The sequence below is a fragment of the Glycine soja genome, chromosome 11, assembly GCF_004193775.1.
Source record: "Glycine soja cultivar W05 chromosome 11, ASM419377v2, whole genome shotgun sequence".
Taxonomy (NCBI): Eukaryota; Viridiplantae; Streptophyta; class Magnoliopsida; order Fabales; family Fabaceae; genus Glycine; species Glycine soja.
In genome coordinates this window covers 46238112-46258707 of record NC_041012.1, presented here as the reverse complement: position 1 = coordinate 46258707, position 20596 = coordinate 46238112, and the positions used below count along the sequence as shown (strand labels likewise).

At 28.6% G+C, this 20596-nt stretch overlaps 1 protein-coding gene across 1 annotated transcript; it reads left to right on the top strand.

Annotated features, from left to right (window-relative positions):
- The first annotated feature begins 17039 nt into the window (after positions 1–17039).
- Positions 17040–19888, top strand: LOC114377294 (chitin-inducible gibberellin-responsive protein 1-like). Its single transcript, XM_028335740.1, has 2 exons — positions 17040–17199; positions 17903–19888. The coding sequence occupies exon 2, from the start codon at positions 17976–17978 to the stop codon at positions 19707–19709; it is 1734 nt and encodes a 577-aa protein (XP_028191541.1). The 5' UTR covers positions 17040–17199; positions 17903–17975; the 3' UTR covers positions 19710–19888.
- Positions 19889–20596: the final 708 nt, after the last annotated feature.

Here is a 20596-nt window from a genome sequence, read left to right as displayed (position 1 = left end):
GGTTGATTTTGGCGGATAATAGGTTGGATAAATTGAGAACGGAAGTGATCGACTATCAACCTAACACACCTAAATGACCTAATGTGACATGAAACAAAAGGAAAGTGATGAATCCAAGCAATACTGCACTTTTGGGATGAAAACAAAGTGAAGCCCACTTCTGACCTTTTGTGAAAGTGAACATACTCTTATATAATTTGATTACTTCATTCTTATAGTGATTATCATTTAATTAAGCTAGATAATATTCAAGCCCATGCTATCATGAAGAACAAAGCAAGCATATAAATTATAGACATATAGCCTTGCCTCCTTTTTTATTATGCAAACCTTGCTTCTACTTTTAGAAAATATATACAAACTTCTTTAAGACACAGTTTCTAGGTTCTAAAAAATTTATAGAGTGCATGTTTAAATATGATTAGAATAAAAGGCAAGAGGGATGAAAGCATTTCACTACTCAATTAGATATATTACCTGTTGAGAAGCTATTAGCTGCTATGGCCATCCCTTTTATAATTATTATACATAGTTTAGCCCCTTGACCTTAATTTTGTTCTTCTTATTTTTTTCCCTACTCATCTTTGAATATAAAAAAAAAAAACAGTTTTTTGTATGTTTCTCTGTAGGAATAAATTTTAAAATAATGCTCGGTGAACATTAAAATCATATAACTTGCATGCGTGCACGTGAGTGTCAAAATATATATATATATATATATATATATATATATATATATATATATATATATATATATATATATATGTAAAAGTTTTTGCCCAGAATCAAATAGTATGCTTTTAAGTTTTATGCCATAATTATGAATAGTTATTTTTCAAATGTATCATTGTCCTATATTTCCCTGAAACTAACGTCAATTGAACTTTCAATTCATTTAAATTTCGTTCTCATGCGAGGTCAAAGTGCTGAAATTTGGTTCGTATATAATATTGTGTTTGGTTGGCCATTCCACATCCTTGAAAGGGCACCTCAATCAAATCCATGAGTAATCACATATCTTTTGCTCAACAAGAAGAAAGATTTTTCATTTTTTGAGCCCCAACATATGTATAGATTTTCAGGCAGACACCAACAACTAGTCGACGGAATGTTGCAAATGTTTTTTGGTGCTGCACACGTTTTATTGGAATAAATACTCCTTAAATAATACTAAAGTGGCCTATTTTGTGAGAGCAAATAAATCGTTTTGCCAGTAAAAGCCAAATCAATAAACTTTTTCCCTCGTAATTTGTCTTCTACTTTTTGCAACCCTAATGTTGCAACGATATAGACCTTAATTGAATAGTAATTAAATAGTATATTTAATACAATTAGGACGAGATTTTTTTTTTGACTGAATCAATTAGGACGAGAATCTCAAGGTGCTTTTTGTCAAAGAATAAAACATTCTTTATAATTAGATTTGTGTGGACTAAAGCAAAGGTTAAATGCAATATTTGGTATTTGGTAGTGGTTATTATTTTTTAAATGAGGCAGTATTATTGGATCAATCTGCTATTGCCTTTAATTTCACTTTACCTACTCTTCTATATGTATGCATATGCAGAGAACCAAGAAAATCATGGGTTCGATTAATGAATTATTGCAAGAGATTGGTCAAGTGAGATGACACACAAGCTCAAAAGGGACTTTGTTAGTACAGTAAATTGGAGTGTTTGTCGGCATCTCATAATTAGAAAAAAGCAAAACCCAAGATAGCTTCAAGGTATTTTTAAGTTTTTTAAATGCACTAGATTCATCTTTTTAACTAGTTCATCAAAGATCTAATTATCAGCTTTTATGGAACAATAAGAATAAGAAAGGAATGATTATTTCAATTAGTTAATGATGAAGCCCTGCAAATGTTATGCCATGAGATGAGATGGTTGTGAATATCCTGATAAGAACTTTTTGGTTACGTTAGCTACCTGTCAGAAAATGCCCAAACAACATGAAGCATGCATACAATACAATCATATCCACCCCTTCTTTTTTTTGTTTATCTTTTATTATTATTATTTTAAAGAGATAGAGAAAGAGGGAGGAGGGATCATTGATTGTATTTGTAGGCACGTATAGCTTTAAGGCAAAGATATATATTCCAACACATACATTTGTACGGTTGCACGAGGTTGAACTTGAAGGAAGCATGAATGCTGGATATATATATATATATATATATATATATATATATATATAGTCTTTGGGTTGGATCTATAAGGCATGTGATTTAGCACATGTGGAGGCATGTGCTTTTGTTCTCTCCCTCCACAATTCCAGTTCTAGTTCCATCTTCATGAATCATATGTTTAAGTGGAAGTACAAAATATAGTCTTTAATTTGTAGGTTATATAATAGTAGTATAATATAACTTATCTCCCTAAATCATATCATGTCTCTTTTAGGTATGACTACAAGTTTTCAGCTGTTTTTATACTCTTTCAGGAAAAAAATTATTTTTTTTGTTGCATCCAAATGAAATTAATTTTTTTCAAATTACTTTTCAGCAAACTTATATAAATAAAATTAATTTCGATTATAATCAATTATAACCCTAATCGATTATACATATATTGATTATTGAAATCATTTAATTTTTATAGTTGTCTATTCAAGTATTTATTTAATTTTTTACATCAAGCACCTTCGGGTTGGTCATATGTAAGCAAACATTCCAGTTCATACGTTTCATAGGCTTCCAATAGTACTACGAAAGTCCATCGCTGGGCTTCCGCAAAACCATATTGGGTCATTCTAAGTTTCTCACTTTGCTTTTTGACGGCTGTTGGGCCAAAATATATGCCTTGATCCGCAGAACCCAGACAACAACAGAGCAAAGGCTTAACCCATTTTTCCATAAAAAGAATGAGAGGGCACATGACATTGACACCTCATGCTCAATTTTCGCACTCTATGCTTGTTTTCGTTTTTTATTTTACAAAAATATCATTTTTTTTTATCCGTGAAAGTTTACTATAACTTAGGCATCATGTTTAATCAACTGAATTACACTCTCTTGATAAAATATCTTGGTTTAAATCTTTTTAATTAGTATTTTTTTTTTTTTTGCTTTTCATTTGTGTGGATTTTTATTTATTTTAGTCTATGTAAACTATGTTTATTTTATTTTTTTTCTTAAAATAATTTAAATAACACTTTTTCATTATTCAAACAAAGTGTTGTCTCAACCATATCAAACATCTACTTGACAATCTCTTTTTCTCTACCTCTCCTTTCTTATTAAACCATATCACCTATCATATCCATGTCTCTCTTTCTCTCTCAAGTTTCATAAAAAAATTAAAAAAATCTAATCCAACCTAAAGTCTTAGATTAGTTACAGTAGTGAGTTTAGTAGAACTTTAGTAGTGTATTTTGATCCATTTTACACTAAATAAATCTATTAGTGCCTAGTGGTAATAAAAAAAAGTTATAAAATACACATCAAAAGTATTTTATTCTTTTCTCTATAATTTCAAAGATTACTTACAATTAATTTAATCATTTTTTAACAATTAGTTTTAATCATAATTATTATTGATTGATTTTATGATATTAGTAGATAAAAATATTTTAAATAATCACACAATCACTTTTATTATTATATTTATTTAATTTTTTAAAGTTCGAAATCTGACGGTATGGGTTTAAAACTAAATTGTCAATCATGCTAAAAGTCACAAAAAGGACTAAAAATTGTATTCACCTTAAAATGAAATAAAATATAATAAGTATCCTTTTATTAGCCGTAGTCCGTAGAGAATGTAATGCTTAAAATTTTGTTAGGTTTCACTTTTAGTCCCTGAATAAAGCATGAAGGGACTAAGATCGATCATTTTTTTTGTTTAAAACTAAAATTGAAAACTTAAAGAAGTTTATAGATAAAAATATAATTAATCCAAATTATTTATTAAAAATAGAAATTTATTGTTGCATGAAAACAAATAAATATTTAAAATAAGAAGATAAAAATTTAAATTTTACCATGAGTCAAAAAGATAATTTACTTATATTTGATATGCACAAACAAATTTTTTTATACAAATATATTCATGTAATAATCTTTTGTCACAGTCCACTTGGGCACTTGTACTTCTTGAAAGAAAAGAAGAGGGATCAGTGGTCCCAAAGTCATTTCCTTATGTACACATTCTTTTGATATGCAAGCATGGTTTCCTACTCTTTTTGGGTATAATTATGAAATTTTGTTGGTTGGCTTCGGTCTGTTGACCATGTGGTACGGTTTATCAATAAAATCATTTATACGAAGTGGAATTGAAAGCAGCAATTTTAGAGAAAGAGTCAAAATCAAAGTGCCTTTCTCTATCTTGACTCGATCCTCATCCAATCCAAGATCACGTTGCATGATTTTTTTTATTTATTTATTCTTTTATTACATTCAGCCTAAAAAAAACCTAACATGTAAAATAATTGGACTTAATTACAAATTTAATCATTCTATTTTTGAATTTGGTCTCTTTATAATATAAACAGAAAACAGAATACATGACAGACCCACCCTTCTAAAGCCTCCCAAAAAGGAATAATTCTCTAAAAAAAAAAAATTATTACGCAGTTTTACTCAGCAAAAAAAATATTATGCAAAGTTTTGAGAATATGATTCTACTGATACCAAAACAGCAAACAGCTACTGAAATAATTTCTGATTTCCCTGGAACCGAAGCCAATATACACCTACCAGTGTTGTCGCTCTGCTGACCGGAGGCAACAGCCTTGGTCATTGTGATCGCCCTGAGAGGCTTCCTTGCTTAACAACCTTCATTTCCAAGTCCACCACAACCGTGTCTTGTGTCATCGCAGCGCCACCATCAGCTGCCACTGAAGCTTCAACGCCACCTGATCCTCGTCGTCCGATTAAGTCTTATGATGCACAAGCTTGGAAGAATCTGAAAAATTAAACGCGCTGGCTCTAGATAGGGTTGAGGTAAAATAAAACTTATCACTGATATCAATAAGCGACACATAATATTTTGGGGTTAAAACACTAAAATAAAATAATAGGATTGAAAAAAAATGAAAAACTCAATTGATAAGTTAAATTATAGAAAGATCAAATTTAAAATTAAAATAAATGAAAAGACTAAATTTATAATTAAATCAAATAATTAAATATGTTAATGATAAAATTTACACACAAATTTTTTATTCTTTTTTATAATTTTTAATCAAAATTAAAATTTCACTTTGATAATTCACATAATAATAAAATTATTAAATGCACATAAATTATCAAAATAAAACTCCGGTTCTTATTATAAAATAATACAAAAAATACCGTACTATTTTATCTATATATTATTAGGCAAAAAAAGGAAAAAAAAAATCAAAAAAATACCATAAGGTACTACGTGGTCGCCTGAGTTTATGACCGGCGAAACAACTTAGGAGGGATAATTTTCGTTGGGTATCTCATCACTTTTAAGTTTAAAATCGTAAATTATTTTATAATTTTATTTATTTATTTTTCTATTTAAGTCATAAAATAATTTATAAATTTTTATTTTTTAATATGATTTTAAAATCATAAATTATTTACGACTATTATTTAGAACTTTAAAATTGTAAATAATTTTATTTAAATTAATATTTTTAGTTTTAGTTTTATTTAATATTTATAGATTTTTATATATTATTTTATTCAATATTTTTTATATTTTTATTTAATATTTTTTTATATTTTTATGTCGTTTTATTCAATATATTTTATATTAAATAAATCCTTAACATGTCATATGATTTTAAAATCATAAATAATTTAAACTAATATTTTTAGTTTTATTTTTATTTAATATTTTTAGATTTATATATACTATTTTATTCAAAAAAATTATATTATTTTTATTTAATATTTTCTATATTTTTATATAATTTTATTCAATATATTTTTTATTAAATAAATCCTTTACATTATTTATGATTTTAAAGTTATAAATAATTTAATTTAAATTAATATATTTATTTTTAGTTTTATTTAATATATTTTTTCCTTTTGTATATTTTATTTAATATTTTTATATTAAATAAATCTTTAACATTATTTTATGACTTTAAAGTAAAATTTAAAATAAAAATTAAGAATTTATAAATTTTTATAATTTCAGTAAAAAAAATCATAAAATAATTTATAACTTTAAATTTAAAATAAGTCATAACATATTCTATAATTTATTATTTTTAAAATATTTATTTAAAATATCTCCATTTAATAATTTTGAAGGAAAAAATTACCCTAAAGATCCATTTGACCGGTTATGACCATATAACATATTGAATAGCTTACATGGCGCATGGACATATCATATGCGGTGTGTGGCATGTCCACGTCAATGCATTGGAATGGACAAGACAAGGTGAGAAATGGGAACACAATAATAAAAATCTCGTCTATTGCAAATCCCCACGTGATCATTTCACGAATACGCAATATGCTCTTGTCTTATCTCTCGCGATGTCGATTAAAGAGAAAAAAATAAAAATACTCCTACACGGATAATAAGATTTTAAGGAGAAAAAAAATAAAGAAAACATATAAATTTAAGAAAAGGGATTTCAATTATTTTAAATTAAAACTTTAATTTTTCTTATGTTCAAACAAATAGAAGTTTGATAAAATTACAAATTTCGTCTCTCGGTTTATCTTCAGTTTTAAATTTGGCCCCTGATAATTTAATTTACGAATTTGGTCTTCTTATTTTGTAAAATCGTGCAATGTTAGTCCTCAAGCCATGGGACGTTGACCGTTAACAAATGATGTTGACTCTGGCACATGTCATGTTCTTATTGGATGATGATTGTCATGTGTCATGTTTTGATTGGTAAACATTAAAGTATTTCATCTTTCATGGAGTTAATATCCAATCAGAACATAACACATGAGAGTCATCATTCAACAAGAACGAACATGACACGTGCTAGTCAAATCATTTGTTAACGGTCAACGTTCTCCATTGTGGCCTTGAGATCAACATTGCACGATTTTATAAAATAGGATGATCAAATTCGTGAATTAAATTACAAGAGGACCTAATCCAAAACTGAAGATAAACTGGAGGATTAAAAATACAATTTTACCTAGAAATTTTGTGTGTCATTCAATTTGTTCCAAAAAAAATTTCCAAGCTAATAGTTTTAAGAAAAAATAAATAATCTTATGAAAAACAGAAAAAATTATTATTTATATAGTTATTTTTAATATATACTTTCTTTTATTCAATTTCTTAATTATTATACTCATAGTATTCACTAACGATACTATATTTTAAATCTTTTTACTAATCTTATTAATTATTAAATCTAAGTTTAAACATTTTTATTTTAAATATTGCGTACATTTACTTTTAGTCAATGCATTCTTTATAAAATAAGAGGACTTTAAGGAAAATTTTATTATAAGATATAGCATTGTTTTTTATAATTTTGAAAAATCATTTAATTCAAAAAACACTATAGTTTTTATGTAAAAAAAAAAAAGAACACTACAGTGTTTATAAAAAAAATACTAGTCTTTATTGTTACATTAAAAATACAAATATTTTGATAATAAAAGGATAAGTAGAGACTTAGACATAAATAATTATTGCACTCAACTTTTAAGGATTTAATTGAATTAAAAGTTCACCGTGTTAGAATTTGTAGTTTTCTGTAGGAAAATTGTACTTTTAAAAATACTAATAACATAAAGTTGTTTTATATTATCTTTCAATTATATATATATATATATATGATAAATTTTATTAATTTTTATAGTAGTGATAATAAAAGAAAAAATCATACTAACATATATTTTTATTGATCAATAATATATATAAAAAAATGAACTGAAGATACATACGAAATAAATTATTCTTTTAATTCTTTAAATCATGTATTCACTACTATATATAAAATGTGCTTGAAAAAAATATAAGAATATGCACAGTGCCATACCGACTCAACAGTGAACGAACAATGTAGGCGAAACTGAAAAGCTGCGGAAAGCCACGTGGGGATTTATATAATTTGGGCAATAAACAAACAAAAACAAAAAATGTATGCAGATTTAGAAAGCACGTGAATTTAGGATTCACATTATTCATGTGTCCATTAAAATTTGAGACCAGGCTTTATGGTTATGGGCGTCCAAGAGAGCAATCAGTGCACGAAATGGACGGATATTAGATACTTACATATTTGATTCAACGAACGACTGCATTAATGATGTTTGGGTTAGTGGTCTCATCCATAGTCAAGTGGTGCTGATCCAAATAAAAAATCCATAGTCATGTGGAGAAGGCTGGTGTCATATTGACTTATCGCAATTCCAAATAAATGCTGTGGGATCTCTTCAAACCTGTGTGTTCTATGTTTTTTTTAGTAACATTTAGTTTTTCTAAAATAAAGAGTAAATTTAGATTAAAAAAAAAATAGTTTAATGAGTGATTTTGAGTTTGAATCTCGTATGTGTAATTATACTAGATACCCAGAGAACGAATTTGTCACCCATAATATCCTACATGACTCTCTACTACAAAAAGAAAATAAAAAATATCTATGATCTTTTAGTCTTTACTTTCTACTACAACAAAAATGAGGTGTGCAATATTTTGGTTGTGTGGGCATGGAATATTCAATTGAGTCTCTTGAGGCTTTCAAGGTGGTCAACAAATTTTAATCCTATAAATAAAAAATAAATCCATATACATGATTGTGTTCGACTTTTGATCCCATAATAATATTGGAGGAGCAAAATCCTCTTTGAGATCGCAACGAGTATCAAACTTTCTATCTCCTTGAATGATGCCACTCGAAATAAAATCTTTAGTCATTATGCAAGGATTTTGGTGTTAACTCATTGACAAGTGTACTAATTCGTCCAAATAGTAATTTAAAATGGTAAGATTAAGTATCGCTTTCACAGGGATTTCGTTTGCACTCAAGATGATGTATATCCAATTTTTGTACGATTAATTAATAGATTTATGAAGAACAATTTAAGGCATTTTTGTGAAGTAAACAACTATCCTAATCTAAGCTATGATTGAGTAAAAAAAAAACAAACAGTGGGAGTGGCGAATGATCATGAACACATGATTTGAATATGTTGAGGATTTTCCTATCAAAATTACTCTTGATGCGATATAATTAATTTTTTTCTGTTCAATATTACCCTAATTATCTCCTACATTTATTAATGCACCTTAACCGTGATTCCTCACACGAGAGATCCTAATTCCCCTGATATCTTTCTTAATTCCTCAAGAATTAAATTAGTTGAATCACATGACTAATGGAGATGCACAAGTTAAACAACCTCACACTATCCTTAACAATGAAGCATTTAGATGTTATTTCTAGTTCTAAGGATAACAAGACATTTTCCAATACCTAAACCCTAAACATATCATATATATGGGTATTCAAACCAAATACATGTGAATACGTACAAAAAGATATAATGAAAATTATTAATAACATTAAATAGATAGTGAGAGTCATTACATCAAGAGGGTTTAGGGAAAACTCCCCAACAATGGGTGGTTTAGCCTCTCATTATCATGAGAGACTTAACTATACAAAAGGGATGAAAATGTGTGGAGGAATGGAAAGGAAACGAGTGTGGAGGTAGTTGGTGACTCCTAATCATTGAAGGTAGTTGGTGGTTCCCAATAATCTATCACTTTGAAGATCTTTAGTTTTAACTTTTAATTTGAATATTTCTTTAAGGGAATGATCAATATTAAAAATAGAGTTCAAATATAATTTTTCATAAATATAAATTATATGTTAAAATATTTTATTTTAATATAATTTGTATATTAAAAATATTTGTTTATTATAAATTTTAATTGTAGAAAATGCTAGAGAGAGGAATGAAAAAACTCTTCTTATTGAGTTATTAATTTTTATAAATCTAGGCTATACAGTCAAATATAAAATAATCAAGATAAAAAATTAGCAGTTATAATAACAAAAATATATGCATATTTTCATATGTTTTATTCTTTATTATTCAAATATAATTCCATAGTTTATGAAGTATTTGTAGTTGTTATTTTTTATGATAAAAAATTATTTAATAATTCCTTGTATGGGTGTGTTCGGGTTTTTATGCTAGCAACGAACTAACACAGTAAAGTGCCCCTGATTCGGGTAAGTCCATTTACTGTATTTCAGATTTTAAAGATCATCCACTTCCAATGCTCACATATGCAACATTGTTCACTACTTTAAGCATCAAAATCTTTGCTTTTCCTTTAGTAATCTGATTATGATACCACTAATTTCTTTGATATTGATGCCAAAAGCAAGATACCATTACCATGATGCTAATCTCAGCTTTTGATAGTCCTTGGTATAATTATTATCAATGCATGCATCTAGGGGAGTTGGGGGTTGATGCAGATTTAAGGAGAGCGTGTCATACGTGCCACTCAGAGCACGCGTTATAGTTGATTTCAGTGATGATATGTGGAGATTTTCATAAATCATACATTTTATTAATATTTATTTTTTCTGAGAAAATAAATCACAAAGTCATCAAATCATCATTCATAATATATGTCAAGTTTATTAATTAATAATTATCTTAAAATAATTTAAATAATAATTTATAATTAAATAATAATATACTACATGATATTTTACATCAATTAAAAATAATTTAAATTTAACTTAATAAATAAGTAATATTTTTACCCAAATCTAAATTTATTAGTCTTTAAACTTTATTTGTCGTATATGTAATAAATTAACGATGTAACAAGGAGCTAGTGTTGTGTTGCTCAGATTTAAGTATTTGATTAAATTAAAAAGTGAGCGGATTAACAACGTGTCTAATTTTAACTCAATTGGTTAAAAATGAGGCGTGAGTTATTGTAATTTTTCTAGTATCTATCTATAATTTTTATAAATAAAAAGAGTGATTTTGATTTAAATCAACCAAACAAATTATATAAAAGCATTATGGATTATTATTAATTTGAGAAAGAACAAAACTGGGAATATATGGCTGTCATTTTGTCATCCTTTATTTATATTTTTAGTTTAAAGCAAATTACATTAAGAGGTTTTTCCAAAATAACCACAATACTCCTCTTGTTCAATGTTTATAACATTTTTTTTATAGGAATGTTAGTCTAATATATAAGGAAGCATCAATGTAATATTTTTAAACATCAATAGATGTTTGTGTAATGTATAAAGAATGTTGATATAATATTTTTAAATTTGACAGGATTAGTGTAGGAATAGAAAAAATAATATTATATGCAATTCAAAAAAATACTTGTGAGTACAAGTATAATTTACTCTTTAATAATTTTCATCAATTTTTTTACATCATTAATTTTTTACTCTTCGGATTAAAATAAAAAAATAATCAATTCTCTATTATTTAGTTTTAGGTTTAATTATTTTTTTCTCTCTCAAATATCAATGTTGTAGGATATTAGTCCCTTGGTTTCATTGTATCATCTAAGTATCACAAATATAAAATATGCTTAGAATCCAACATAGTTTCGCGACATTAACTTTTCAATCATATTCTTTGAATAAGATTTTAGTGTATGTTTTTTTTTGGATAAACCTATGTTTAAGGGATAAAAGTTCATTTGTCAATCATATTCTTTAAAAATTCCGTTCAATCAATAGCCAACTATTTTAATATACAATTTAAATATTGACACTCTCATTTTTCTTACTATTTCAATTATGTATTTCAAATATTATTTATATTCTCTAATTTGAATCTACATTTCATATAGTATTATCACAATTAAATAATACACTATTTTAATACATTTCCTATTTTTCAATTGTTTATCCTTTCCAATTTATTTTCTTTTATCTTTATATCTAAATTGAGTTTTAATGAATTTTAAAGATATTTTAATAATTAAAAATATTATTACTATTATAAATCCAAAATATAATTTATATATTTATTATATTTGATAACTTATGATTGGATAATAATATAAAATATAATTATTATTATTGTAAATTCAAAATATAATTTATATATTTAAATAAATTTATTATATTTGAGTTTATAATTGAAAAACAATGTAATTTTTTTACATTATTATTGTATGGACTATTTACTATATTTTAAATTGTTGACAATTGCTTTTGTAAAAAAATAAAGATTAAATATACTAATAAAAATAATAGGAGCGTAATTTAAGGTGATTGAGAGATAATTTTTTTCAACAATTGTAGGTTAATCAATGAAATTCATCTCTATATGAAGAAAAAAAATATCAAAATATCTAATTAGGAGAAATAAGTAAGTCTCACTTTTTAAATTGTATATTCTAATTTATAATATTAAAAATTATAATTGAAGTATTAATTATTTTATTTATTATAAATTTTAATTATGTAAACATAAGCTAGTTAATAAAAAAATATTCCAGTTATAGAATATCCATAAAAAAATCACTTGCTTTTGACACGTCAGTACTATTTACTAAAAACTGGTCACTTTCAGAAATCAGCCGCCATGATACAAAACAATAACTACAAAAGGCTTAGAATGGGTCAGCCAATAGCCACCATTTCTGAAAAAAAATAAAAATAAAGTAAAAGATAAAAAAGATTGTCAAAGGGGAAGTGTGAAACTGATGATTATTATTCTTACTCTTTACCCGGGATTTTCGTTTTTTTTTCATCTACTCTCCCTGGAATACACAAGTGTTTTCTTAATTTTAGTTCGTGTTTAGATAAGTGTTGATCGATAAAATTAATTTTATAAATTTGATTTTGATTAAAATTAATTTTAAAATGATATGATTTATTTTTGAATATTTTAATTATAATTTAAGTTAAGAGAAAAATTTATTATAAAATTTTGAATATAATACACTGTCTATGCAAAACTATTTTAACTCAGAATGGATTATAAACTTATGATCAATTTAAGTTTGTTTTTAACGTAAAATTAAATATATAAAAATATATACAAAATCAGTTATAGATTCAAAATGAATTCTATAACATGAAATTAACCATGCACTTAATAACTTATAACTTACTATAGGTGAAAACAAAATCCAGCTGCTTAAAAATTTACCCCATAGAGCTATTATTATTTTAGCACATTTGCTATTTATGTTCATAGGCAAAAATGTATTGGTGAAACACTGAAACTGGGATCAAATGGACAAGGTGAGAGTAGTCATAGAGATTAGATAATTATTTACATAAACCATTGAAGTTGATCAGTCTAGGAGAAAAAATTAATCACTCTCAACAATATGATGAATTAAGATTTAAATTTATATTAAAAAAATATTTATATTTTATATTTGATCGTGATGTGGAAAGAAAAAAGTGATTGACATAAACTTTGACAGCATACGAAGTAGCTAGGCAATTCCAATTTGTGCAATAAAAGTAGCTCCTTAATTCTTCTGTAAGAAAAAAAAAACTAGCTCCTTAATTCTCTGCTGCAAATCTTAATTAAAGTTTAAATTCGATGAGACAATCGATATTTTTAATCTTAATTTAATAAATAGATCTTCCCAAATGCTAAATTTAATTTCCTTGGCAACTTCTACGACCACCACAGGGTTTACTGGATTTTAAAAACACGGATGTTTGTGCCCACTCGAATTGTTTGGTGATGAATTCAAGACATACTCAATTTTTTAAAAAAATTTTAACTATATAAAATTATAAATTGCATGTGAAGATATTATTTATTCTTGAATATGAAAATGATGCCATATGAACACTCCATATAACAACAACATGGCTCATGGTATTATTATAATATCATTCTCAAATTTGGGTTAAGCAAATATTATTATAATTATATAAATCACATTAAGCATGTGTAGTAGCAGACCATTTTTCTTTTGATTATTCTTTTCTCTCTCGTAACATTAATATAAAATATTATATTTATTAATAATTAATCTTTAAAGAACTAATTGATGATCTTTTATGAATATTTTTTAAATTTGTTGGTGTTAATGTGGGGCAGGGTGTGTTGAGGATCTGGATATAGTATGTAACAGTGTGCTAAAACCCACAGGGATTGGATACTTAATGCGGTCCACGACCATAGAAAAACCGTCGGAGGGAGCGTGTGAACGCTTGCCACGTAAGTCAAACAGTCAAAACGACGCTTCAGGATTTGACACGTGTGTTACTCTCTGTGAGATTAGTGTTACGGGTATGGTGGCATTTCCGTCACGCGCTTTTCTACTGTTACCATAGCTAATTATTATAATAATAACGTCACCCATGAGTCACGTAGCGTAAAGTACAACCACACCTGTGGCGCGTGTGAACTCATCATTATTTAATACATCCTCAATGCACAAAGTAATGACCAAGTCTTTCTCGATAGATAGGAAGATGATCCTTCTTGATAAGATTTTAATCATCCCTTATGCTTTTGTTTGATTAATGACACATCTGAATCAATAACTTTTCTTTATCCTAGTCCTAAAAGATATATATGACAGAAAGAGAGGTTAAAAAGTATAAAGTCATAAATAATGCTTTTAAATAAAATAAAGTCATAAATATTTTTTCAACTATCCATTTCAAGTCAAACTATTAAGGAAAACGTTTATTAAGTATTTATGATGCTGCAAAATTAAATTTGCAATAAAATTTACATAATTAGTAACATGCTTGTAATTTTGTAAAAGCAAATATTTATAATTTTATAATATTATTTTTAATAGTTAATACTTAATTTCTTCTCCATAAATTTGAGTGATAATGGCATCACTCTTTTGTAATATTTGTATGTTACTATACATTGAAGGCTGGTTGTCACTATTTACCTAAACTTACTCCTTAATCAATTATCAAATCAGTCAAACTATCCTACCCAAAACATTGACCATAGTTATCCATTATTCTTGTAAACCAGCACTGTAATATGGTTGACAAGCTAGTTATTAATCTAATTTTTGCTTTAGATGAAATGTATCATCTTAACACATGTTTGATGTAAATCACATTATTGATTGAACAATGCCCTTTTCATTCATATTTTTTTTTTTTACTATAATTGATAGTTATCTTCAATCTATTAATTTGTAATTCAATATACATAGATACATTTGATCGAGTTTTCTATTCACACTAGTTATAATTTATGTTTAATACTTAAATTTCTCCTATTAAGAAGCAATGTATAAATTTTTGTTAAAGTTAATAATTTTTTCCTAGCCTTGCAAGGTGCGTGCCTTCCCTTAATTTAAACCTTTGTAAAAAAAATGAAATTAAATTGCAATGATTTTGTTAATTGGTTATTTATTTTAAAATTAAATCCACTACTAAAATTAACGATCAAATTATTCAAATACATTGGTATACGATTCTCATATTGATAAAAAAATAATACGATTCTCATTTGCTAGCTAGTTATTGTAAGAGACTAGTATGATAGATCTGTTTCGAGCAAAAATTTAAGTAAAAAGTAGTTAATCATTTTCATAAAATTTGAAACTTGAAATGAAATTTCATGTCAATCTTGCCACTCATTTAATACTTGTTAATATTTTTTTTTTATTATAAAATCTGAAAATAAGTATACTTCGTAATCTCCCGTAAATATTAGACCACTTTTATTAGGGGTGTTCACGATTACAAATTATTCATGGTACGAATTGATCCAAACTGATTCGAACAATTTAAGATTAAGTCATTTATGTTTTTAGGCCAAAATTAAATCGAACTAATCAAAATTGTTAGAATTGTATTGATTTGACTTTAAATACTGTTAATATTAAAACTCCAAGTGTTGAAACGACTGGTGTTGACACTCCTTAAAGTATTACTTTCAAGTACATTATTATTTGTTTAATTTGTTTTTATATTTATTTTTATCATGTTATAATATTAATTGATCATATTTTATTCATTTGTTTTAACAAATTTGATTGTAATCTGGTTGTCACAAATTTAGTTACAACAAAGTTTATTGTAAGAATTTAGTTTGTAAGAAATAATGTTGATTTATGTTATTATAGTAAAATTGATTGAAAAATATTTTGTTTTAATTTGTATTAGTCTATTTTAGAATATTATGTTAATGGTATTAAATGAATCAATTTTATTACTTTCATACATTTAATAATATTATATTAATTGCATTTGATATTTGGACGAATCATGATATAAAATAATGATTTTAAAAAAAAAAGATCAAATTTAAATAAATAACTCGTTGATCCCAACTAAACCAAATTGTTGATGAAAGAATTGAGTTTCAATTTTTTTTTTTAAAAAATTGAACCAAACTGATTAAATTTGATTAGATTGAGTATTAAATTTGACCAAAATTAACTCATATATTAAATATGATATTCTTAACCATTTCATAGAAATGAGAATTGCGTAGCAACATAGTACCAGTATTTCTTAGAGCTGGATAGATTGAACGACCAGACTTTAATTTGAGAGGAACTTTATTTCTATAATTCTCTTTATCAATTTCAAAACCTTATAATTTCGTTGATGTATTTTTATTTAACGAAATAAAATATTCGTTCTTGACTAGAAAAATATCTTATATTACATTCAATTATTTCTTACCTTATCAATCAAAAAGTTGTCATAATCACATTCTTAAGGATTTCATTTTCCTTTTTAAACATACTTAAATTAAAAAGAATAAACAACGTAGAATGCACGAAAACTCACTAGTTGACATAAAATCCCAAACAAGTTTGTCAATTGTGAGTTTGCCACGAATCTCACGATGACCTTTGGATCTTAAGAATTCGGGTGAAACTGAAACTTGATTACCATTATCATTCTCTGGCTAAGTAAGTCGTGGCCTCTGTTAAAGATTTAACAAATATTAAAATTGAACAACTTAGTAAGAAGTTGAGTTATTTATGACTAACATAATTCTATAGTAGTTTGAGAAGAGAGAGTGGAAGCACGCACGACCCGCGTAGAGGTGAGAGTAGAAAAAGCGAGGAATGTTCTGAGGCAATTCCCTAACGTGTGGTCGGCTCCGTTTAAAATACGCGCCGTAACTACGCAGTGCATATTTACCGTTACCGTCAACGTTGTTATCCGTACCACCAGCCTTGTCTATCTCTATATATAACATTCAAACACCCTTCCCCAAAAACAACATCATCCAAGCTGCACAAATTAATATCCAACACTCTCAAGCTTTCCACTTTCAAACTCTGCCCGCTCAATTTGCTTTATCTTTCCGAGGTAATTTCTTTTACTTTCTTTCTGAACTCAAATAAATTTCTAATGAATACCCCATCCTCTCATATCTCTATGTATCTGTTTTCCCTTTCTTTGCATTCCATCTTCCAACGTCGGTGCTTGTCTGAATTAAACATATTTCTCTGTATCTCTTTTCTGTCTTTTTCTTTTTTAATATTCCTGTTTGTGTTAATTTTCAATGTTTCAGCGTCTTGCTTTTTCTTCTTCTTTTATCGGATTTTTTTAATAGAAAGATTACATCATGGATTTTTTTAAAATTATAATCTCATTGATATTGATTGAACAATTTTTTTGTTTCATAATAATTTGGTTTGGATGTGATGTAACTTGGGTTTAGATTAGTAGAGTGATTCCTGGGTTTGGAACAATTTTTTTTTTTTGCTTTCGTAGGTAGAAAACATTTTATATGCTGTATTCGTATGGAATCTACCTACCGGCCAACTGAAGGGGGGCAATTTATAAAAGAACAAATAGAGATAATTTTAATTTTGATAGAGGTGTAATTGGATTTTAATGATTTGGTATGACTATACAATCACGGGAGAATTTTCAATTGATATTATACTTCTAAGATGGAACCTTTTCTGAAATCATACGGGAGGGCGGTTGAAATTGCTTGATTTTGATTTTGAGTAATCTTGTTATGAAAAATATTCATTGTTTCCTGTCCATGTTGTCGTTGCAGATTTATATACACTTTTATTGAAACTGTTGGGATTCAAGTCTGAAACAAAATCTTAAGAAGTTTGCGGCAGCTGATGCCATCATCTTTTAGTATGGATTCGCAACAGCTCTTCAGTTTCGAATTACCTTACATGTCATCTTTACCCACCGTTCCATCGCTTCTTGGATCCTTGAAATATGACACAGGAAACTCACCTAATTCACCCTTCTCCACTTATTTTGATTCTGACACTCTTTCGGCATTGAGTGACGGCCAGGAGCAATACAGCCCTGGAGAAATCCTCTCTGGTGTCAGCCCCTCTTGTAACTCTTCTCTGGAAACCAACCATTATATGTATAGATCAGTCTCCACTTTGGACAGTTTCCCATTATATTCTGATAGGAACTCTCTTCTACAGACTATGAGTTCTAATCAGAAAATCCAACATGCTTTGCTGGAGCTAGAAACTGCTCTGATGGCACCTGATGACGATCAAGTTAACACACCGAATACATTGGCCGAGAGCAGCAGGCCAATGGCATCAGGCCAGAGATCCAGGTCCTGGAGCAATGAGAACCATGTGTCACAATATACTCAAACTCAGCCATCATATGCAACTGCCAATATGCAGTCAAGTGAAGTTGTGCACGTAGAGAAACGGCAAAAGTTGATGGAAGAAGCAACGCTACAAGATTTCCCACCAAACAATTTGAAGCAGTTGCTGATTGCATGTGCCAAAGCCCTGTCTGAAAACAACACGAAAGATTTTGATCAATTGGTAGGAAAGGCTAAAGATGCTGTGTCCATCAATGGGGAGCCAATCCAGCGGCTTGGTGCTTACATGGTAGAAGGGCTTGTTGCAAGGATGCAAGCATCGGGGAATAGCATCTATCATGCCCTCAGGTGCAGAGAGCCTGAAGGTGAAGAGTTACTCACTTACATGCAACTGTTGTTCGAAATCTGCCCCTACTTAAAATTTGGTTACATGGCTGCCAATGGAGCCATTGCGCAAGCATGCAGAAACGAGGATCACATACACATCATAGACTTCCAAATTGCTCAGGGAACTCAATGGATGACTCTTCTTCAAGCCCTTGCTGCAAGACCTGGTGGTGCTCCCCATGTTCGGATCACAGGGATTGATGATCCTGTTTCCAAATATGCCCGTGGCGACGGACTAGAAGTTGTTGGGAAAAGGTTGGCCTTGATGTCTGAGAAATTTGGCATCCCAGTTGAGTTTCATGGAGTTCCTGTTTTTGCTCCAAATGTGACAAGGGAAATGCTTGATATCAGGCCAGGAGAGGCCTTGGCTGTGAATTTTCCCTTGCAACTCCATCACACAGCTGATGAGAGTGTTCATGTGAGCAACCCAAGGGATGGACTTCTGAGATTGGTAAGGTCACTTTCTCCCAAGGTGACCACACTGGTGGAGCAGGAATCAAACACAAACACAACCCCTTTCTTCAACAGGTTCATTGAAACCTTGGATTACTACTTGGCAATCTTTGAGTCCATTGATGTCACCCTCCCAAGAGATAGCAAGGAGAGGATTAATGTGGAGCAACATTGTCTGGCCAGGGATATTGTGAATATCATTGCTTGTGAAGGCAAGGAAAGGGTTGAGAGACATGAACTGTTCGGCAAGTGGAAGTCGAGGTTAACGATGGCCGGCTTCCGTCAGTGTCCTTTGAGTTCTTATGTGAATTCTGTCATAAGAAGCCTTTTGATGTGCTATTCAGAACACTATACACTGGTGGAGAAGGATGGAGCCATGTTGTTGGGGTGGAAGGACAGAAATTTGATATCAGCTTCAGCATGGCATTGCTAAAAACATAGATAGTAGGAAATACTGTGTAGTGGTAATAGAAATACCATGATGATGGGAAGCCAAATGGTATTTGGGAGGGTTTAACATGTAGCTGATTAAGGTTTATGTTCATTGCCATTGCTCTCATCTCATGTACTGGTAGTATATTGATTCTTTTATAAAATGTCATTTATGTTAACTGTTCTTGTTCTGTAGATATTTCGATCTTGTGCCTGATCCCCAGTGAAGTATGGACTATGGGAATCACAATTTTGAACTGACTGTCCTAATAAAAACATTCTTAGGTGGGTACACTTCGGTGCACTCTTATCTTGTGTGGTAAAATTGCTTGAATAAGCTGGTTACGTGATGTGGTACAAGAAAAACTTGTCTATAATGATTTTAATAAATATATACTGGTTACGTGACATGGTACAAGAAAAAAATACAAAAAATAGACAAACCGAATGACACTTGAAACAATCCCTGCAGCAAACGCAGGCCCATAACATATCCTGAGATGCAACAGAGCAAAGGATGTTGCTTCTTGCACTATTACTATTGTTTTTTGTTGTGTCCCCATTCATTCGGGAATTGTATTTTGGATTGGACTTTTCAGAATAAATGGGGTACAGCAGAAAACAACAGTGAGAGTGCAACAAGTTTTAGCCCAAAATAGCCAGCCCAAAACCACATTGGTTCAGCAGCACAAAACCTAAAATGCTGGGTCAGTATTCCAAAATCAGACACGTGTTTTATAAATAAATAAAAATGTTTGATTCTTTTTTACTTTATCTTTTCATTCTTCTTCGATATTCTCCAAAAAAACATTAGATTCTCGGAAAAGTCCTTATATGTGTTCTGTTGTGTCTGTTTACGTTTGTTGTGGCCGAAATGTAACCACCCTT

What these genes read in the sequence shown, in the direction of transcription:
- LOC114377294 (XM_028335740.1), top strand. Translation starts at nt 17,976, where the DNA reads ATGCCATCATCTTTTAGTATGGATTCGCAACAGCTCTTCAGTTTCGAA.